Source organism: Rutilus rutilus (assembly GCF_951802725.1).
Source record: "Rutilus rutilus genome assembly, chromosome: 16".
In the NCBI taxonomy this organism is placed as follows: domain Eukaryota; kingdom Metazoa; phylum Chordata; class Actinopteri; order Cypriniformes; family Leuciscidae; genus Rutilus; species Rutilus rutilus.
This window is the reverse complement of record NC_140224.1, coordinates 27,364,783-27,388,031: the sequence shown is the minus strand read 5'-3', so window position 1 is coordinate 27,388,031 and position 23,249 is coordinate 27,364,783. Positions and strand designations below refer to the sequence as shown.

Here is a 23,249-nt window from a genome sequence, read left to right as displayed (position 1 = left end):
AGTAAAATAGTTATGAAGTGATCGTGATGTTAACATAAATAGGTTTGATTTCGAGCAGTACAGAGTTTATTCTCATTTGAGTTGAAGTCTGATATTTCAGCCCACTAGCACCTCCTAAAAAAAAACTGCAGAAAATAAGGAAGCCGATATGATTCTAGCTGTGCACAGTTTCACTGCTCAGATACACACAGACTACCGCACAAGTGTCTTCCGCCTATTTTTCCATTCATTCCTGTACAAAAGCAAACAGGGGCGACTCGCTTTAACTGTCCTGCTCTTCACCAAAAGCTCTTTTCCTCTCCCTCTCTCTGTTTCTCGCGCGCGCGCTCTCTCTTTCGCTCTCGTTCAAGCCCTTTTCCCCCTCCAGTACTTTTTCCTGCCCCTCTCTATTTATGAAAACGTCACTTCAAGTCCCTCCCTGTTTGAATCTCATTAGTTTTTTTCTTGTGTGTTTCTCCCTGTCAATAATCCCGAATCCAGACTCTCTCTATTTCCATCCCTCTCTATCTGTCAATCAGCGCCGCCTTTGAACTGAAAACCACTCCGACCAACTTCAACTCCCTCAATCCGAGCGCCTCAGCTCCGTCTCCGGCTTCTGTTTCTGCCAAGATTGCCCTCTTCTTTTTGAGTTTTGAACACTCACCCAGCCAAACGCCACTGCGAGTCCCTAAACTTAAAACTCGGGATTCGGGGATCACACCAAGATCAAGGGTTTAAAAACTTTTGGGTGTTTTGGCCCCCCGCAAAATTAGCGCACCTCGGGAAAAATGCCGCAGCTGAACGGCGGTGGAGGGGACGATCTGGGTGCGAACGATGAAATGATTTCCTTCAAAGACGAAGGCGAACAGGAGGAAAAGATTTCGGAGAACTCTTCAGCAGAAAGGGATTTAGCAGATGTCAAGTCTTCTCTTGTAAACGAGTCGGAAACGAATCAAAACAGCTCTTCGGATTCCGAGGTAAGTGACAAATAACCGCAAATCCGCGACTTGTCCAGAAGTTTTACTTGCACATTTCTTGTTTAAACACGCTGCTAACTAGCTAACGATCTCCTCGCTGTGATTATTCAATGCATTCCCTGTGTTTCGTTGCATTTCAAGGCGGAAAGACGGCCTCCGCCTAGATCTGAAAGTTTCAGAGACAAAACAAGAGAAAGTTTAGAGGAGGGTGAGTGCTTGTTTTCTCTAAATCATCTTTTTGCACAGGACAACAACACTGTGCATCGGTTCCGTTTGCCTCTGCACGTACGTACAAAGTTTTTGGGAATGTAACTTAAACTAAAAGTTTTCCTCTTTTTTCCCCCCCGCCATGTTAGCTGCGAAAAGGCAAGATGGAGGGCTGTTCAAGAGCCCACCGTACCCGGGCTATCCATTTATAATGATTCCCGACCTCACGAGCCCGTACCTCCCGAACGGATCGCTCTCTCCCACCGCGCGCACAGTAAGTGTTTTTAACGTGTTTCTGCAGCCACATGCACGTAGCTAAAGCACCACGTCCATGTTTAGGAATTGCTTTGGTAGGCTAGTGAACTTCTGCCACAATTCACTCTGAGTCTGAACTGTACAGTGGCATGCCGCTCGCGCGGATACACTGTCGCCTTGAACGAGCGCTGCCCGCGAGGCGCGAGCGCGTGGACAGACCCGCGCGAGCGGCAAGTACAGTGGAACGCATAATGTGCTTTCATGACGTGCACAAACACACAGCCATAGCTACTTTACACTCCGTTGTTATTATTTCTTTTAATTTTCCTCGACTATATGTGCCTACTTGCCAGGCAATCTTTGCTTTATATTCTGCAATTTTACAGTAGGCTATTATTATTTTAATGGTCTGTGTAGCCCACTTGAATAACTAGTGGATTAGCTCGTTTGCTTTAAACGGGACATTTAATGTGCAGTAGCGTATGTTCCGGAATTTCTAAAACTGAAATGTACGAGAATGTTTGAACGATTTTATCATTATTAATAATAATAATAATATCATGTTCCCTGTTTTTGTTATTATTATAATCGTTGTTGTTAAAAATAAGGCGTTTCTGATATTTAACATTTAACCCTACAAAAATGCAAAGCTTAATTTTAATTGAAGCTTTAATATTTTTTTATATAAAATCAAAGTGATGCCATAATTATCATCTGCGTTTTTTTCTGCCACTTTGAATTGAAAATCGATTAAAAGTGATAAAGTATTGTCAGTTTAAATGATAGAAACAAAGATGCTGTTGTGACATGATGATGAAAACATGTCATGTGTTGTACAATGTGCCACTGAAAAAAAAAAAACCTTAGTAATTTATCTGAGCTAAATTATGAGTAATTTATCCTAGCTTAACAGAATGTCGATTTGTGTTATTTAAAGAAGTCAATGCACATAAATGTTAATGCCAAAGAGCATCGTGGGAAATGTTTATGGTAATTAGTGGAAGTCAGTCAATGAATTTGTGATCGTCAGAATGAAAGCACAATATTGCTCATACCACCCTTGACATGAGTGTAGTACAATATTAGACAGCAGTAATATTTAAAATTGAATAAACATTTGCTTTAAATGCATATTAAATATAATATATTTTATGTTTGCATTAACATTTTGTCATGGCATGATTGACTTTTTGTTTAGAGCATGCAATAGGTTGAATAACATGTAATGTGCATTGTACAATATTTCAGTGTAAATAGAGATTGTTGTTTATATCAGCTTTGCATGGTTGTCTGGCACTAGGAATAATTTTTGCTGATTTAGTAGGTAAAACATTTTTTATTCACAATGGATTTTTTTTATTTTTTTTATGTCATTGTTGTAGAAATAACATAAGGACAGGGAAAATTGTGCAGTAGGTCATTCCTGATTTTCATAATCAGTTCTAGGTTTAATCTGAAACGTGAAGGTGCGCTTTATGACAATGACATGTGGTGTAACCTAAAATTAAGTAAATGACTACATTCAAAATGTACTGCTCTGAAATTTTGGATTCAGCTGTTTAAAAAAAAGGGGAAAAAAAGGCATTCTCCTGTTTCTAGCATCAGTGTGACATTTTTGAAGAAACATCTATGACTGTTATCGCGTGCTTCTCGAAACATGCCTTTTTGCTGAATCTGTTTTTCACCTGCTGATAATTTCTTTACTGATGTAAATGCACTTTATAGAAACGTTCACATATAAACTAAAGCACAGAAAATTATCAAAGCATCAGTATGACCATCGCAAATGTGCATAAATTAGAAGGAATATGAAGAAAGTATTTGACACATAGCGTGTTAGGTCAGAATCTCAGAGATGCTTTTACCAGAGCTCATAGTCTGATGGTTCCTCTTCCTGCAGAGATGGAGCCCTGTCTAAATCGCTGGCTTATTCATTTTTGGCTACCAAGAATATATTTAGGAATCTCCCATGGAAGTAGGATCATTGTTTGATATCCTCCCCTATAGTATGTAGATGGATGTACAGTGCAGGTCTGTTCTGGCCTTTTATCCAAAATATCATACCCATAGATATAATGCATTTCTTTATAGTTGTATGTTGTAATGTTTGATCTCTTACTGTAACAAGGCCTACAGATCTCAGTCTTTGACATGGTGCTGTAGTCCTTCACCCCGCTTCTTTGCCATGAGGTCTGCTTCCTATGAGCTGCCTGGGCGTCCGACCCAAGCCGCTTTGAAGTTGAAAGCCGTTGTATTCATAAACGCATTTCTTAAGTAGAGGATAAATAATTCACCTGAGCATCGATTAGCTGTCGCTCCGTTTAACGAATGCACAGGGCTTGTTGTGTTTTGCTGCCGATGATGTGCTTTTCAGGATTTGTTAGCTTTTTCCTTTTCTCTCTCTCTCTCTCTCTTTTAATTTTTTTTTTTTATAAATCTCACTAGTATTAAACAAGCAGTTGATAAAATCCAGTTTCATTGCATTTTAAATATTCAGATGTATTTACTAAACCAGTGTTTTATTTTCAGGATAAATTTGCTACTGCCACATTATTTAAGCCTGATGTTGATCTAAATGGTTGATATCAGAGATGTGACTTTTTTTTTTTTTATGTTATTTTATTTACATAGGCCTTGTGTCAGCTGAATTTCCCTGATGGCCCGCTCTTGCAATAGTGATGAAATGGTTTTCCCTTAAAGTGTGTTTGAGTGAAGAGAGAGAGCCAGTTTAATTCGTCTGACCTCTGAGAGCTGTAATAATGAGGAGTCTGTATTTCCAACCACCTCAATCGGAGAAGCTTTATGATGATTTGGTAGCATTTAGCAATTTGATCATGCCTGTGCTTTCTTTTGTTTTCCACACTGAAAACTCCAGACAATAGCTACTCTTCCCCCTTTCAACGAGAGCAGTTTGCGTGGCGGATGCACGGCTGCGGACACACTCTACGTGTGTGTTGTGGTTGGAAAGGTGCTGGGTTAACTGGGTGGCTGTAGGCTAAAATCACACCTCAACAGGTCTGTGGAGGGGGGAAAGCGAGGTAGAGCAGAGGTCTGGCCGGCTGAGTTCTGGCAGGGGGCTTTATGCCCGTAAATCCGCTGGGTTTATTTACTGCCTCTCTGACTTATGAATGTTAAGATATTTGACGCCACCCCTGGCCCCATAATTCCTTAGGCCTGCAGACTTTTGGCAGAGGTTTCAGGTTTCAACGTATAATTATGCGTAGTTTAAAAAAAGAACAAAATATAAAAAAAGACAAACTTGCAACACCCAAATGAACTCTCCGCTATTTGAAGCAAAGAAATAGAGATGCATGGAGGAGGCCTGGAATATAATTCAGAATATATTTTTTTTTAATAGTGGTATTTTAATATGAAATATAAATATAAAATTTAATAAATTGATTTTGTGTTTTAAATCAATTAATCTTTTTTTTTTTCTTTTTTTTTACTCAAGATGCATTCATCCCTAGTTTAGCCATGTATGTACATATTTTAATAAACCATGGCTGAATCTTTTTAGGCTAAGACGTCAGTAACAATGGTTTATCGTATGGATTATGTGTGCTGAATAGCCTGTCGTGTGAGGTGCAGGAGATAGTTTAATGCGGATTTACAGGGATAGACTCATACCTTATCAAATTGGCTTTACATGTTAATGGCCCCTAATTGCTATCCGCAGGGGGCTCACCGAGCTACGCGCTCGCGTTTTGTGCCGCTCTCCACAAAATACACTCCCAGTTTATTTAGAAGGTTGCCATCCTTTTGTTTTGCAAATCACTTTTGTTTACAAAGAATGGCAGAAGCAAAATTCTCTCTTTCTCTCCCTCCACCACTCTTTCCTTCTCCTTTTCCTTTTTTCCCTCCTCCTCCCATCCTACACACACACACACACACACACAAAAAAACCCAAACGGTTTCTGTTTGCAAGAGCTTGATAAACACCCATAAAAAAAAGTGCAATCTGTTTTGGATTTGTGCGAGTTAAGTTGGGGAGCAAAGTTTGGCACCATTAAACTGAAAGCGGGGCCTGTGAGACATTAGCGGCGCACAGCACATTCTCAGGGCTTAATTAGTCCAAACTGTAATTGTTCATGGTCTGCCAATAGGAGTAATGCTCAGGAAGAGTGGAGTTGCACTAAATCGGCCCATGGTTTTTAAAACAATAAATCACTCGCATATTTGTGTCGTGATTCAGATAGAGTCCCGACCTCTCCCATCTCGACATGTGGTAAATTGTAAAGTCAATGAATCGCAGATGTGGGTGGGGGGGTCGGAGGGGGTGGGCCGTGAAAGAGTACAGTACGGTTTTGTTAGTGCTTGGTAAATGAATGGAAAAAGGTTTGTGCTGTAAATATTTACTGAGATGTTTTTTTTTTGTTTTTTTTTCTGCTTGCTGTGCTCAATTGTCTTGTGTTGATGATTTTGGCAGGCTGCTCTCTATGATCGTGTGTGAAAATAACCTTTTTGTTTTTTTGTTTCTCTCGTTCTCCCTGTGTCACTCTGGTGTTTTTTAAGGCGGCATTGTGTATACACACAATGTTCCGCACTAGTTCAGTAGTTAATGAATGTTTCTTGTTCGGATGTGGACTGTTAAGAATTTCATATTCGTGTCGCAAATAAATATAAATATATATATATTTTTTTTTTTAAACATTTTATCTGATGCCACCATTGGGAATTATATTTTTGTCTTTTTCTTGATTTATTTCAGTCGCATGTGTTTTTAAAGCTGCAAACGCAATCCTGTCCTGTAATGCTGTTGTAAATTCTGTGTCTCATGGAGCTGCATTGGCTTAGCAGCTGTGTGTTGTTGACCCCACCCCTCACCTCTCTCCTCTTCACCATTTATTTCCATACACAAAGATCAACACAAAGATTGTACTGTACGTCTGGAATGCAACTTTTGTCATCTGTTAAATATAGTCCTGCTGCTGGCCTACACGCTGAGGGGCTCCTGAAACATGGAAATGAAATTACTCTTTCTGTGCACATGCACCCATGTGCTGGCCTGTGCAGCTGTATGATAGCTGCGTGTGAATTCTTATTTGACAGGCAGATTTTACTGATGGGGGTGAGGACGCCAGTGTTGAGGCCTTTTGAGTCAAGGACTAAGTCCATTGATTTCAAGAAGTGCGAGTTTCCAAATGAAAATCTATGAAAGTACTTGTGCTGGTATTTGCATTCATATTTATACAATTTGGCAGATGATGTAATTTTTAGTCATAATACACAAATGATGTAATTTTTAGTCATAATACACAAATATATGGGTAAAGTTTAGTTGTTAAAAGAGCCCGAACATTTTTTGTTTGTTTGTTTTGTTACAATTACAAACTAGTGTTTTGTTCAGAACTGAAATTTACATAGATCTATTTCATCTACAGTAAACATTATTCATTTCTTTTTAAGTATTCGGGAGTGAGATTGTTATAAAATTTCATAAATACAATCAGCTATTTCAGAAGACATTTTAAAAGTCATTAATGTGTATATATAATGGCATATATATGTAAATATGTAAGGGAGATTAGGGTTAATTGTTAACTTTTGCTCCAAGGATTTTTGGAAATCATTTTCTTTATTGGCACTTATCTTAAAATCTGGTGAAGCTACTGACCATTAGCCCTAAAAAAGCTACTGACCATTTCAACTATTATTGCCCAGGTAGAAATAATAATAATAATAATAATGCATTTTTAAATAGTAGGGCATGTTGTCACACTGTATGCAGACTACTAAAGACTTTTCAGGAAAGCTTTATAAAACAATTATGAAACAAAACAATTTGTGAAACAGGAAAAAATTGTTAAAGGGAAACATACACAGATGTTTTTGGCCAATAAATATTGTAATTTGTGCATTTTTACTGTCTGTACATTTGAAATATTTTTGACAGCTTGCTTGACCCAATAAAAATGTGACAACTTGCCCCAACAATTAATCTATTTTCACTATATATACTATAGTTATTTTTTCCCCCAGAATGAATGCTAGTGCGGTTTCGTGTTCACAATACAATATGTATTGTAATTTTATATTTATTAAGAACTTTTTTTTGTAAATAAACCTTGTTCTGAAGGAATGTTTTCCTTTGCTTGTATGCTGGACTGGAGCGGGGGATTATGAAAAGCGGGAAAAAGCGGGGTCGATTTGCCCGCCATGGCATAGTGGGGGAGATGGAAGACGGAGAGGAGGGAGATGCACAAAGACAGTCTGAATAGGGCGCATAATTGCTGCTAATGTGGGGGCAATGAGAGTGGCGACAGTTCCTGGTTAGATTTCCAAACAATAGAGCCCCTAGGCATTTATCTACTAAGAAAAAAAAATGCAGGAAAGAAAAAACACAGCAGGGACTGAAAAACGACAAGGAGGAGGTGACAAGTTTATAGTCATGTTTGATGGACAGGCCTTGTGTGTGGCATTTTTTTTCCCCTTCCTTCTCCTTTAATTTTTTTTTTTTTTTTTTTTTTTAATGAATCAGGCTATTATTAATGTTATTAATGCTTCCTGATTCCCGCCTCGTCATCAAAATGTCGGCTGGAAGTTCTCCAGCGCAGAGGCTTGGGTGACGCTGGTGGAATTTGGTTGCACTGGGCTTTTGTTTGGATTGGAACATGCTCGGGTTGGGCCAAAGTGCACACACATGCTCTCTGGAGCTGCCATCTAACTTGTATGCTTAATGATAGGAGTGCACAAGTTTCCACTGAAAGAGCATGTGTGTGTCTTGTGCTCATCGGCACAAAGTCTTTTTTTACTGTACATCATTCATTATCAGACTTTAAAACATTATGATTGACATTGTCAGTATGTCATGTGAATCACTATTACAGAAAACACAATGACATCAGAGTATGTGGTAAATATTCTCCTCTGATAAAAATCCTGATAAAGTGACCATCACTGTCTTTACACAGGAAGTCTTCTACACAGAAAAACAAATAAAAACCTATCCGCATCTATTTTTAAACACAAAAGTAGGACAAATTTATCTTCATTAAGGCATGTTATTGAAGCTTCCAAAAAAAGATGAAGCCTGACCAGTCACTGTTTTGCTTCTGTATTTATTATTCCGTCCTGTGAAATGTTTCTCTTTAATAAGGAAGTGAGCTAATTTAATGTGGCACCGGCAAGTTTGTCTTCTAGCTCTGATTGCAAATTGAGATTCTATAACGTTGCATTGCAGAAGGTGAAATCCTGTTTACTTCGATAATCTGCATTAATTCCTGTAGATATGTTGGGATCGTTTTGTATGTGTAAAGCACATAATTGAGAAAGTAATAGGTGATAAAACTCAGCCCATGTATTTTTAATCTTCTAATTAAACTTTTAATTGCCAAGGGATAAGCTCTGAGCAGGGCCCAGAGTGTGTGTGCGTGTGGATGGGCGTGCGCTTGTCTGTTCACTAATGAGTTTATTGCATGCTTGTTTCTAGCAAAGATCTGCATTCTGAACTGAACAAAAGGTGAAGGAGATTTTCTACCAGGGTAGAAGGAAATTAATCCGCTAATCGGGGGTTTATATTAAGATCAGAGGTACACCAGGCCAATATTTGCATGCGTTAACAGATATGGTGCTTTATGAACTTAATAAACCACGTTTTTGAGTTTTATTTGGTACAGATCTTCCCGTATCTGAAGATAACCATACCCTGTGTTAAATAACAGACATGCAATGATGTTCGTGGAACCTTGCATTATGCTATTTCATTGGCCATATTTTGCTCAATGGCTTTCACACAATATAGATCATATTTCAGCTGATTGGCATTGTGGTTGTCACATGGTTGTATACCAGTTTTGTCTTGTTGATGTGTCTGAGGAGAAAGCTCACATAGGGTCTCACATCAAATTAGAGGGAATTGTCTACACCTCCAGCGTACACATAAAATGTTTTTAGCACAGACTGTAGGAAATGTTGGTTTGTTTGTTTGTATGTTTCACCCTTAAGTATTAGCCTGGATCAACTGTCGCTAGCTTCATCTCATTAGAGGATGGTGTGAACACTCAGTACAGTCGATTTCGCTGAACGAATTGTCAATTGCATTGTGAGCGAGGGGTGTAATTGAATGGAGGTGTATCTTTGGGCAGCTGCCCCTAGGGCTCTGTGAGTCCGATCAGTGTTATCCAGAGGTGGCAGATGTGGTGTCTGATTGCAACCAATGTCCTTTCACAGTGTTAAGATCTGAACGCTGACATAGAGGAGGTGTAATTCAGCAGCATAGAGATGATGACTACTTGCCAGTCATAGTGAATAGTGATCTCTCTCCACCAGCTATCTGGTGAACGGAAAGATTTAGCAATGAGTAGGAGTGATTTATAAGGAAAGAGAGTTTAATCCTGACCTGGAGCTGTTTTCTTTAGCCAGCAATCAGTTTAAGCGATGCTGGTATGGAATAAGCAAGCGACAGCGGCAGCGTGACGTTTGTCTAGATGCCCTTTAGAACCGGCAGTTTTTCTTTATCTTCAGCTTTACGGCTCCTGTATCTTTATGGGCCGTCGCGCTTTGCATTTTTCAAATATCAATAAAGATAAGTTGCCTGCTTTGTCATAGCATGGGGCGCCGAAGTGAAATATTTCAGGTCACAGAGGGGTAAAATTATCCAGCGTTTGAGAACTGTGTTGAAAACCGTGAAAGCTTACATCTTAACAATGATCTGGTTTTTAGACAGAAGCCTTAACTTCTCTCAGATTCATTTGTTATGTTGAATGATGTAGGCTATGTGATGTTACCTAACTGTCTGTGCTGTCTTACAGTATGGAAGGTGAAGACGGGAGATGTTTGCTGGTAAGCAAGCGCAGGAATTCATATAGTGGGTCGTCTTAGTCCAGATCTTAAGGTCTGTGGGGAAGGAAGTCCCACAATGTTTACACAGCCCAATTGTCCTGTGGGCCATGGAGTGTCTAATGCACTACTGTTCAAACACTTGTGAGAGCACAGATGACCCCTGCAGCAGACTTCGACACAAGTGCCGTGCGCGTCTAACAGATTGTGTGTGTGTGTGTGTGTGTGTGTGTGTGTGTGTGTGTGTGTGTGTGTGTGTGTGTGTGTGTGTGTGTGTGTGAAATTCAGGGTCTGTAGTTGCAGGCCACATTTACTGGAGATGCTGTATGCACACGCCTAGTGGTGTGGATGAGCGGTACTAAAAAACAGTGGAGCTTAATTCATGTTGGTAAGCAAGAAGACTGAGAGATGGAGGGGAGGGGAGGGGAGGGGAGGGGAGGGGAGGGGAGGGGGGGTGTTATTATGAGCGACAGAAGATCCCCTTGCTACAAACCCTGCATGTGGGGAAGCCAGACATTGACATACGGGGGAGTCATCGAACTAATTGTTGTTTGAATTACCTGTTATGATCCAAAGACAAATCTCCTCCTCTCCTGCCACTGAAGCAGAAAATGTAGCCTGGATTGGCATGATGTTAGCAAGTGTGTAAACCGCGCTTCAACAAGATGGATAAATGCAATTATTGGCTAGGCCAGGAGAGGGAAAATCCATTTAAAGCCCGAAACGCTAACCAGGGGCCGTGGTTAATTCATTTGTCCAATTTGTGGGTGATGTACGAGTGTCGTGGCACATTAGGCAAGGAGAGTGTGTGCATGGGTTTGCGTTTGTGTGTGTTTGTCTCAACCAGAGGGATTGTGGATGTTTCTTAGGAGCTGTCTCCTTGTGACTGACTCCCCGAAGCCCCTCCTTTTCCCCATCAACCCCCCTCCTCTTCCTCCGCCTGTCATTTCAGTGGATAATACAAATGGGGCATGAGCTCTCAAATGACAAAAAGATGCACTGAGAGCAAAAGAGCAGGATTGCAGTTCAAATGAGCCGAGAAGAGGGCCACACTCCGTAGGGCGGCTCACCGAACGTGGCTTAACACACGCCTAGGGTCTTCAATCACGACTAGTCTACCAACTCAGAGTGTGAGGAAGACAGGTTGAAGATGCAGTACCTGGTCAGAAGCTTAGTCATGCTGAAGTAGGGCCCTCTGTGACCTAGTTTGACTCTGACATTCTCCCTGAACTCTCCTCGGTTTACAATTAAGTTACAATTACCATATAGAGTCTGCTATTTACTCAAGGCACGCAAAGCTGAGGCCACTGTCATGGGCGGTACGCCATCACCTCTGCATGCCCATTTTCATCCATCTCATTACCCTTCTGAAGGGCACACCAGTATTGACCAACCCTTTGAACAGATTTGTTGTCTTCCACTTTAGGATTGCGAAGAGAACTTCCACTTTAGGATTGCGAAGAGAAGTCCCTCCATCTGGGGACTTTCTCTTTTTGTATCTTTACTTGGGTAAACAAGTGTTCTTCTCCCGAGGCATGTCAATCTGTCTGGCTTTCACACTATTGATTTAGAGCGGATAAATATCCTCTACTCCAGTAATGAAAAGTCCCGTTGGTGAGAAACCACTTGACGGTTACGCAAGATTTGTGGTATGCAAACATACGGTCAGAGCCAGGGGAAAAAGGCATCGGTTTACAGAGCTTGGCCACAGATTGAACCAAAATCTTTATCAGTATGGTGAACACAGTGGAGGTTTTGAAAGCAGAAAGGCGTTCATGTGCCCTTTGCCAAAGAGTCTGCGCTCTGGTTGAGGCGTTGAGGACACAAGGAAGGTTTTAGATCTGGTCACCTGACTGTGTACTTCTCAGGCTGTGAGGTCAGGAAATCGGAGCCGGCGAGGAAGCAGCTGGCCCTGTGCCGTTCTCACAGCTGCTGTGCGGCCTTACACACTCGACACACTCGCCTCTGGGATCGGACTCCAGGAGTGCAACCGCACACTTGAGGAGAACCACTCATGTTGCTTTTTGTGGTCAGATCTTACTGATGCTACTTAAGTCTGTGCAAATTTTATGTTGACAGTTATTTGGTTGCAAATTTCTACTGTCTTATTACAAAAGGGAGAACCAGAGATGCTTTGGCGGATGTGACTGTGTTCCCTGAAGCTCCCTGTGGCTATTTTCAAAAACCTCTCTTTTCAGTAGCATTTATGTTAGTAATTTCCGGCTTCCTCCCGACTGCCATCTTCTGATGAAAAATTGATTAATCATGCTGTGCATGTCCAAGGAACACCCCATAATAACTAGTTGGTCCCCTTTGCAACACTCCTTTTCCAGTTTGGTATCTCCCACATCTTTTCATGCAAGAAAAACTGCAGGCAATAGCCTATTGACCGATAGTCAGGAAAGGATTAAAAAAACAGCTTGGAAGTTTTCTTGGCGCTCTTGGATCACTTTACAGCAGCGGACATGCCTTGAGACGCAACTGCTCCGGTTTGTAGGGAATCTGCCTGTCTTTTCAGGGCCAAGCAGGGGACAATTATTTTTGAACAGCTATTCTGTATGAACTAATTTGAGCTGGTCTTAAAGTAATTGGATTTAGTGACCGAGTTGTTGTCTTAAGCCATGACCCTGTGCCCTCTGCCTTATGGTAGCTAAGGAACAATAATTAAAACCGTAAGTCTGGGAGCACAAAGAAAAAATACTGCCTTTGCCCCGTTGTGTTTTATGAAATGGAAAATGTTAGTGTTACATAGTGTGGCCTATCCCCCAATAGTTAAATGTAGATTTACTGCTCTAGTGTTGGGCTGAGGAACTGCTCCCATCTGCGGCACGAAGTCTAGCCACCCAGCATGGAATACTACACCCTGGGGCCCAGCCAGAACATGCACCAATCAGACTTATATTAACACCAAGCAACACGACAGGTGAGCAACCAGGCACTGCTGCTAGCCAAGAATATGGTCTCCAAATATTTTTATTGACTTTATTATGGCTCATATAGTCATGACTCCGACTGAGTTTGGAGTTTTGTATTCTGTCAAAAACAATTTTAATTGTTTGTTTATTGGCACCAAGGTGCGTCTCTTTCCCAAACGATGTTGCAAGATGTAATTTATGTTGAGGGACTGATTGGGAGATTGCATAGTTTAACGCTCGGGGTGCTGTGGTCTGGGACTCTGGAAGAGGCGACCGCTAATTGTTGACAGAAGCCATGGGCAGAGGAAAAGAAGAGGGAGAGACAGACAAAAAGAAAGAGCGAGTGAGGGAACGAGCGAGAGAAAGAATGAATGGGCTCTGGCAGCAAGGTTGTGGACTGAAGCTCTGGGTTTTCAGGAAAGAGTGGATTCTTGGGATGTTCCCCAAAGACAAACGGCGGTGCCGAGCAAAGCTCATAAACCAAACACGCTCCCTTTTTTAAGAGAAGAACTCTCGTCACTTCTCAGTTGTGTTTATGTGGTTTACCAAACCAAGTTGTTTGGAAATGTTTTGTCCGGTAGAGGATTTTTTTTTTTTCTTTTTTTTTTTTCACAACGGATAATAAGAGTCTGTATTTGCACGCACTGATATTATTAGAATTAGAATATTATTCATTTAAAACAGACCCAGCTTCCACTTCCCATCTTCACGCCTTCTTGATCTCTGTCACAGAGGCTCGACAGGAGGGCACATCTGCTTTCGCTAGCTTCTCGTGAAAATCCCGCTCGGCGGTGTTGTTCAGTTTTGGTATAATTTAGCAAATAACATCAGTAATGATTCAATTGGGCATAAAGTCATTGGGTGATGGTCTGTTTGCCATCTGTCTGATGGGATTACTGTTTCTGTGTAATTAAAAGTGTGACCCTGTGGGGAGGGTGGTGGAAGGCACTAGACTGAGTGGTACACCCACTAAAAGGAGGAGGAGGGGCGGCAAGGACCTTAGTTCAGCACTAAAGATAGCATGCGCAACAGAGCGCTGCAGAAGTGCCAAGCTCTTTACATGGATGTGCACGTGTGTCAAACCCCTGGCTCGTTTAACTTCAATTTAGTTGGGTAGAGCAGACACCCAAAGTCTGAGTGATCCCTGTGTGCAGGCAGTGTGTCGGAGGGAGGTGGGGATGTGGGCTCCTGCTTTTACTCTGATTTCACCTGGGGTTTTGTTTGGACTCTTGAGCCTCAGTTTCCCTTGGACTCTTTCCAGAGACTACAAGCCTGGCTTTTTTCAAGGCACCCTCAGAACCAAAGTGAAAGGCCCTGGTCAGGCCTGGAATTGGATTTCAGATTTGATCTTGTTGTGTGTAGTAAACAGAACATTAAAGGCAAGAACATGGTACCTAATGAGTGGATGTGTGTCTGTGTGTGTTTGAGTGATGCATCCCTGTCACTGCCCAAATCAACAACATCCTTGTTTCTCTTTTTATCTTATATCTTTATACATACACTTACATAAACTTTATTTTTATTTATTTGTTTTTATTCTTAATAATAATCAATATTTTATTATATTATTGTGATATTGTTTCTAATAATAATAATAGTAGAAATATGACAGTAATTATATAAATAATTGATTGTTTATATATTTTATTGTTTGATCTTTTTTCTACATCAGAAAAATAAAGTTTGTTGAAGAAAAATGCTCACACAAACAAAAATAACTGGTTTAATTAGCATGGTACGCTATGGCGCTGACTCGGTGTGGTTGACCGGGCATGACCGAGGTGGCAATGGCCATGGGCATGGGGCCAAACGTACAGGAAAATTACAGGGTGCTCAGGCAAGAAATAGAGCCTGCACTGCCTACTTCTCATATTTTGCCATATCTCTAACATGGCTGCATATTTTAGCATGCAATAACCCTTCTCCACATTCTCTGTCTGCTTTTCTCATTCAGCCTCTTTATTTCTGCCTTTTGGACCTCTTCTTACTTTCTCCTCCCCTGCAATTCTGTCTTTCTCTTTCCTCCCAGTGTGCACTCTGATTACCTCTCCAAACTGGCAATAAGTTGATTGCTTTACAGAGATGATGTAAGCCCCTGCCCTAGGGTACATCAGGTTGGCTTTCGCCTGCTTTATCTTGTAAAGCCTAAATTAACAGCTGGTTTGGTTTGAGTTCTTCTGGATCTGACTAAAGGATTAGGCTTCGTTCTCATGTGAGTCAATCTGGTTTGATTTATTGCAGGTCTATCAAAAAAGATCAATGGAGGCCCTTTTGAAAGTAAATCCTTAATCGCTCTTTGCACTTACGTGTCATCATTGTGAGTTTTCTCTCCCTCTCTCTCTCCCTCGTTCTCATTCCCTGCCTGTCTTCCTCCGGCTCTCTTTTCTCCTTGCCTTTTTTCTGTCTCATCTCGGGAACACTGCGATCGGTAGTGTCAGAGGTATTTTGTTGTTATACGGGATGGATTTTTTTGCTCTCATTAGCCGTCCATCACTGCAGCTCAAATTGAATCCCAGCTTTGCCGGCGCAGGCCCCCGATGTCGGCTCGCTGCATATTTTTATCGCAGCGCAAATCTACCTGTACGTGTCTACACATCCCAACGCCCGCAAAACCTAGGGATTAATACGAGTATAGTAGTTTTAAAAACACCAAAATATACCGTAAAGGTATTTTTCTTACTGTCATTTTCAGCTGTACATTGTGATCTGATTGGTCAGCAGTTTGCATCAACGCGTCGCTGAACATGGTGTGCAACTAAATGCGGTGTTGCGTCACTAAAGAGGAGCATCATTTGGGTGAATCTGTTGATTCAGATGGTTCGTTTCAATGAACTTGAGTCAAAATGAGTCATTCATTTGCATTGATTCAATTGCATTGTTCACAACTCGACATAGCATTTAAGTGAGAGGTGATGCAGTGGCCAAAAATGCCCAGCTGGCCCAAATTTACATAAATAATGGCAACAAGTTAAGCGGCAGCCCCAGGATGACCTGGAAAGTGAAACGAGATCTGCTTGTCTTTAATATTCCTCCCCTCTCATTCCCACTTTCTTTCACTTGTTCTTTCTCTCCTCCATTCTTTTAACAACAGGCCTATTATCCACACTCATTTTTTTCCTCCCTCTCAAGGCCATGACTCTTAAAGAATCTGGTGCTGGAGCAGAGACAGTGGTATGGCCTGCCTGACGGGCAGCCTCACACACACACTGACCTACTACGACTGATAACTGTGGTCAGACAGTATATGTGTGTTTTAAAAAAAGGATCACGTATGCTGTTTTCAAACAAAGGTGAAGGGGAATGAGAAGCGGTCAGCATTGTGAAGCAGAAGTGATATTGTAGTGCAGCTTAGTGAGTGATTGAGAATTCAAGGTCCAGAGAAAATGTATCTTTTTCTTTTCTACATGAAGTGTTATCTGTGGTGCTGTACCAAATGGCACACTTGTGATTTCAAGGACTTACAGAAGTCGCATTTAAAGTCTGTAGGGTGTCTTGTTTGTGATTATAGGTTTCAGAAGGATTATTTTATTTAATCAGTTCATTTGTTTGTTTCAATGAACCGGTAAAAAAAAAAAAAGATTAATTGATTTTACATGCGTAGCGTAAAAGTTTTTGTAGTGAAATTAATATTTCGTTAAATGGCTCATTTGAGATGTTTTCAAGTAAATTAAAGACATTTCAGACATAAAAAAAACCGATTCATTGATTTGTTCATCACTTGAGTGTTCACAGAAGTCCCTGCATCATTTTAATCTTTTTTTATAGTAAAATGCAAATTTATTAAATACAACTCATTAAAGATGTTTTCAAATAAATGAACTAAATTTGAAATATAGATTTAGTCCAATGTTCGTGTTTTTTTTTTTTTTTTGCAAATCCATTCAACCCAATCATTTGAAAAGAACCCTTTCAAAAGAAAACCTTGTTTGCATATCAGATATCACTATTCCTACAGCATTTTGTTTTCTGTTTTCAGTACGTCCCCTGCTCATTTTATACAGACACAGATATTGTTTATTGTGGCGTGTGTGATTATGCGTGTGTGTGTGTGTGTGTGTGTGTGTGTGTGTGTGTGTGTGTGTGTGTGTGTGTGTGGTGCTGAGAAAAGCTCTGGAAGATCGATGTCAAGTTCAGGTGTGTCCTCCTCCCTGGCTGGCAGAGCAGGGCCGAGGGGCCGAGCAGGCAGGAGGGAGGGAGGGAATTGACAGGGTACGTGGGAAGGAAGGGCTCGCTGTCAGCCAGACAGACCTCTTAATCCTATAGCCCTGGGGAAAGGGTGTGTGTGCGTGCACGTGTAGACCTATATTTGTGCGTGTGTGCAAAATCTTCAAGCAGAGGTTAGTTGGTTTAAACTCACCTCAGCTGAGCATATTGTATCCATATGTGTGAGTCTTGTTTTTGTCTTTGTGTCAGTTTGTGAAGGACAGCATTTTATACAGCCAGTGTTTGTGGAAGTCAGATGTCTTATTGTATATTTAGGTGAGTATGATACAATGTGTGTGAGGGGAGGAGGGTGGAGTAGTGGATCTGTCGATGATGTATCATACACATTTTGCGCCCACAAGCCTTAGTGTTTCTCTTGGCACACCCTCATTGTTTTCAACACTTCACTGTAAAAGACCCAGAAAGGAGCAATTGCATCACCTCAGAGTTCGTTAAAGCAAAGCACACTATTTAGCCACATTCCATACAAGCCTGCCGCTCTCTAGCTTGCATTCCCACCCTCCCTCTCTCTCTCTCTCTCTCTCTCTCTCTCTCTCTTTTTGGCATAGACTTTTGCATATATCACGGCTGCCAGGCTAAGAGCCTGGGACTTCCCCACGCCACACTCCAAGCCTTTGATCCCTTGCTTTGGAGGTAACATCAAAAGCAGAGGCATAGAAAGGCAGCTACTACTGTGAAGTTCAATGTTCAACTTGATGGCTTGGCTGAGGGCTTTTTTTCTGTACTGCTTCCCCCAGCTGACAAAAAACACACAGTTTGTAGCCAAGGGTTTTTTTTCCAGTGCATGTTAACCTTTATAGAACACATCTGTAAAAAAACAAAACCCACCCCCAAAACCATATAAATCTGCATGTCCGTGTCTTGTAGCCTTGCATGAAGGATGCATTGGAAACAGAGCCTGAGTATTGTTAACGCAGCGTTGCAATGAATTGCATCAAGTAAACGAGTAGCATGGAGAGAGAATATGAGGCAGAGAAGCAGGCTAGATGCAAGTTGAAGTGCCCACGTCATCAGCGACTCTCAGAGTCTGTTATAGAGTGAGACAAAATGTTGTGGGTTGCTTTATAGCACACTATTACTATGAAACAAATGCTTATCAGATTCATGTCATAATTTAATCATTGGTGTCCACCAGAAATGAGAATAAACCAGCCTGTGTCAGAATAGTCTTTTCACCAGGTTTGCTGTTTATTTGCTAGATTTGAATTATTGCATATATAACGATGTCTTCTTTTATTAGGAAGAGTCGCATGAACTTCACAATACAGCACAGGTGCATCTTATGCATCCTCTAAACAGACCTTTTAGCATGTTCAGACTTTCACATATCTGGAATGTGTTACTGTTTAGTTAAGGGTAGAGATTAGTTTTCACGCTCATCCTGGATTAGTCCCAGCTGCATCCAGCTAGGAGCTTTGAAGACGTTCACCTGAAAAGATGCTTCTGCTGGGGCTTTTGGATTTGAACAGAGCTTAAACACAGTCAATTTTTTTTTTGCTTTTTCTTGTCCCAATGCCCTCATCACCCCCCTGTTTATGGTTCGGGAAGACAGGTCTGCGGTTTGCCCAAGAGAGACACTGAGCTGGAGAGAGTTGCTTAAAGAGTGCATTAAAGATTCAGCAGTAATTGCTACGTGTGATGGTGTCTGTTGCCGCTGTTTGTGGATGGATGTCTGCAGTAATTAACAGAGAGGTGGAGGAGGGGTTATGTGTGTTCGTGAGGCTTTTTTTGGGGGGTGGGGGGGGTGCATTACTACAAAATCATTACTACAGTTTATTTGGAGGTGAAGGGTGCTCTTCGTGGGGTGCAGAGGAGAAGAGAGGGGTCGCATCATCACCCACAGTGCTTCGCTCGTAGCTCCCACCGCATGACCTTCCCTGGGTCTTATTGTCATCCGTGCCTCCTCCATTTTAATGAGCTTTATTAACCAGTCCTTTATTTATTTATTTCAGAGCAAAAGAACGGCCTTGTCCCTGAAGGTAGTCAATAGTCATGAGCTCATGGTCAGGTTGTTTAGCATTGTTACTCCTTGCGTACCTTATGCCAGTAACCAACAGACAATTGCTAGTTTATTAGATACATTTCATTGATTCCAAAGAGAAATTTCAGTATCAAATAGAGCAAAAATTACACATCACTAACCAACAAAAGGTGCAGTAAAACATAAACCCTTTTGCCATTGAAATTCATAGGTAGCTGAGAGTGAGCAAGATCGGTCTGTATAGTCCAGGTTTTAGTATTTGTGGCATACTGAACTTGTTTGATGTTCCCAGAGTATGGTTAGGCTTTGTATTGTGGTGTAAAATCTGAAGGGTGTCCTGCATAGACACATCTGACCTGCAACCATTTTGCATTTTGAGGCAGATAATGGTGTTCCGATACACTCAGGGACTAAACCTTATGAATATGGAGTTTGGAGTGCTTCAAGGTTTATTTGTGTGTGTGTGTGTGTGTGTGTAGGTTGAAAACACGTTTGAAGGTTGTTGTTGCTGCAGGAGGTGAAAGGAGTTTTTATTTTGAACTTGAGAATGTACACTAGTGTGGTAATTACCTCCTCATAGTGGCCAGGGGTGACCCCTAACTGTACAGTAAAGCTGATCCATGGCAGAGCGCGTGTGTTTGTGTGTGTGTTTAAACGTGAGCTCCAAAGTCCAAACTCCATGCCAACCCAATGCTAACTCTATAGTACCTATGAGTAGGCACACCTAGCGCTAAACCCTGTGCCCAGACTGAAGATCTCATAGCTGGTAAGTAGGTCAGTGTATGAGATTCCACAGGGTAGGAATGAGACCTCTCTTGGTGTGGAAACACTGCAGGCTGTGTAAGTGTGCAGCTCTTGGGTGTGTTGCTAGGCCTTAGCTGCCTGTATGTCTCATTATGGGCCCTGCTGGAGGAGACACCAGCCACGAAGACTAGAGCCTGCAGGGCTATTTATAGAGCGTTCTTAAGGGGCCCATAATCACCCAGAAAAGAGAGCAAGAGGAAGAGAACAAGAGGAAGAAAGAGTAGAAGCAGGGGGGGGGGCACACTTTTTTTGGGAAGTAATCATTATATTTCAAGAGTCTCATTAAAAGAATTGTTGCCGACCATATAAAACGACAATTTTATGACCAAACACAAGCCTCTCCACAACGAATCAGGTAGGACTATTGGGCATGTCATGTCACGTGATTAATATTCATGATACAAACTGATGTCCCCTCCATTTTTCAGATCATTTCTATGGCCCTTGGGTCAAAGACAGGCAGTTTAAAAGAGACACATGAACTTAGTCCTGTTTAATGTAAACTAGGGCTGGGCGATATGTAAAAAGTATCTTATCGATAATCGCCTTAAAAATATCATATCATCCAATTATCCTTTAGCCCCACCGGAGACAACACTGCTGACATTGTTGATGTCACATAGCATTGTGTCTTTTTTCATAAGGTCCGATGTTTCTTTCTTTTCTCTTTTTGGCGTTATTGCCCAAGTAGACACATTTCATGATGATAAGTTTAATTTCCTTAATTATGTCGTGTAGCGCTGTTTTTAAACTTGTAGTCAAAAATGTATGTATTTAAAACTAATTGGTTCAGTCTGCATAAGAAAAAACGCCAAGGTTATTTTTCTTTCTGGTTCTGGAGGTCTGAGGTCTCCTTACGCCGCTTATAACGAAATAAAAAATTAGATTTTTTTTTTTTTTTTGTCTACAGCAAAAGTATAACACTTTAAATAATTATGTTACAACATAGCTGCCAACATTGGAAAATTGATATATTCAAAGCACCATAAAAGCACCATAATTTTTGTTTGCAACAAAACCATTATATATACATATTATATATATATACCATTATACATATGTATATGGTGCTTTGAATAGCTCAATTTTAATAATAAAATAATATTCTTTTTTTAAAATATTCATGCTGCACATAATTTAGATTAGATTAATATTCGTGCAGTTACGAATTTAGATTAATATTCGTGCAGTTACGAATGATAGGCTGCTACCAATTTTTTTTTTCTGTTTAACTTTTATTAGACTGCACATACAAATTAGACTGCACAACAAAAGAATAGGCCTACTTGATCATATTATTTTTAAAATGGGAGAAATCGCTGCCGCCTCCGAATTTATAGGATACAGTTTCTTTTTTTCATCTGCAGGACAAAATAAATTGTATGAAAATGAACAGCAATGTTGAATTAGGAATAAAAAACATCAAATCAAGATGTGTAAACAAGAAAATATATTTGACAAAATTACCAAAAATAAAGATAAATGATGTTTGACAGGGAACGCATCTCCAAAGCATATTCACACACACAGACAGACGCTGTTGTTACAGCAGTCAGCGCAGAAACAACAGGCAAATAAAATATAGATTAGAAAACAGCACAGAAAACAGCGCGCAAGGACAGTGAGTTCTCTGTCCCGTCTTCTTGCACGAATGGTTTAAAATCACACTAAAATGCGCACACAGGAATCAAAAACAATTTGTTTATTTCATAACAAGGATTCCTGATAAGTATCCGATTCCAGAATTGTAATCGATTTTCTATTCTCAACCTTACTATATAGAAAATATTTAATTCATGCTATTCCATGTGAATAAATATGTGTATGGTTACTACAGGTCTATGTGAAATTTATTTGTCATTTTTCCCCGATATTGCCGATGATCATCTAGTAACTGTCTGTTATAATTGCCGTCGTGATACTTGTGAGACATCGTCGATATACGATATCATCAAATTGCCCAGCCCTAATGGAAACATTAATGGATCAGCAATCTACACCGTGTTCCTCTGGTGTGCAAGCACCAAATGCTATGTCAGCCTTCATGGACTTTAATAGAGGAACCCTGTTACCATGAGAGACGGTTTGTTTGTTTAAGTGCCTCGTCATGCAAGGAGGATGGCTGCTTTTCAAGAGCTAGAACTTCTTAATGGCCTTTTTAGTAGTATGTGCTCACTGAAGTTTTTGCCTAACAGTCTGAGGGTTTCAGGTGAATCGCTGCTGTTTGGCTAATACACAAGCCAACACCTGCTAGGCAAACAGAGCACAAGTGCTGCCACATGTGTTTTGTGCTACTGTGTTTGAGGTATAGCTCGATATCTACACTGGATCAGATTACAAGAGATTGGGAAGAAATGTTTCTTGGTCTGACTTTTATAGTTTTGGGGAAAAAAATTAAGAATTAAATTCTTCTAAATGATGACGAAGTTATCTAGTTATTCTTCTAGTTATTCCTTTAAGGGGTTGTAGAATTAGCTTAAAATACACCATTAAAATACACATTTTTATTCATGTAGCTAGCAATACAAATATTTTTAAGATCTAACACACTCATTTTTGTCTTTTAAAATACTATTATGCACCTGTTATAATACCCCTTGTGACAGTGCTGAGAATACAGTCTGCATTCATGCTGTTTAATTGCAATATAGACATTTCAGAATGATACATGAAATCAAGCTTACTTAGCTAGAAGCATCCGTGTACACACATTTTTTTGTAGTCCCAAGTTTTAAAAGATGCCTGCCTCGATGATTGTTTGGAGGATCAGATTTAGAAGCAATGTAAAAAAAAAAAAAAAAGTGGGAGTTTGTGAAGAGGGCCAAGGTGATAGGTGAGGGGATGGAGGAGATCAGGCTGGGGTCTCTGGCTCTATGCTGTCAGTGTGTTGAGAACCCCCCCCCCCCAGCGGTTCCAGCTTTGGAGTAAATACGGGCCCCGCGGACCCTCTTCAGCCCCGGGGCACACAAACCCCAGGCCTGCCCACATTCCTGCTTTATTTTCCTGGTTGCAGAACGCCTCAGGCAATCTTAGCTAGTGGGGTGTTCTTTTCTCTTTTTTTCTTTATTTACTCATAAAATGTGTATTAGAAGAACTAAGCAAGTGTGAAGAGCCTTCGTGTAGACT

At 40.7% G+C, this 23,249-nt stretch overlaps 1 protein-coding gene across 24 annotated transcripts in view; it reads left to right on the top strand.

The window, feature by feature from the left end:
* The first annotated feature begins 446 nt into the window (after positions 1-446).
* The window catches only part of tcf7l2 (transcription factor 7 like 2), an 84,863-nt gene continuing 62,060 nt past the window's right edge, over positions 447-23,249 (top strand). For 10 of the 24 annotated variants that reach the window (XM_084434551.1, XM_084434552.1, XM_084434568.1 and 7 more), the window contains exons 1-3: positions 447-956; positions 1,098-1,164; positions 1,313-1,437. In XM_084434551.1, the coding sequence (XP_084290677.1) occupies positions 768-956; positions 1,098-1,164; positions 1,313-1,437 (381 nt within the window). In that variant the 5' untranslated portion in view covers positions 447-767. The remainder of the gene's footprint in view (positions 957-1,097; positions 1,165-1,312; positions 1,438-23,249) is intronic. The other 14 variants (XM_084434558.1, XM_084434556.1, XM_084434557.1 and 11 more) reach the window with 3 other exon arrangements.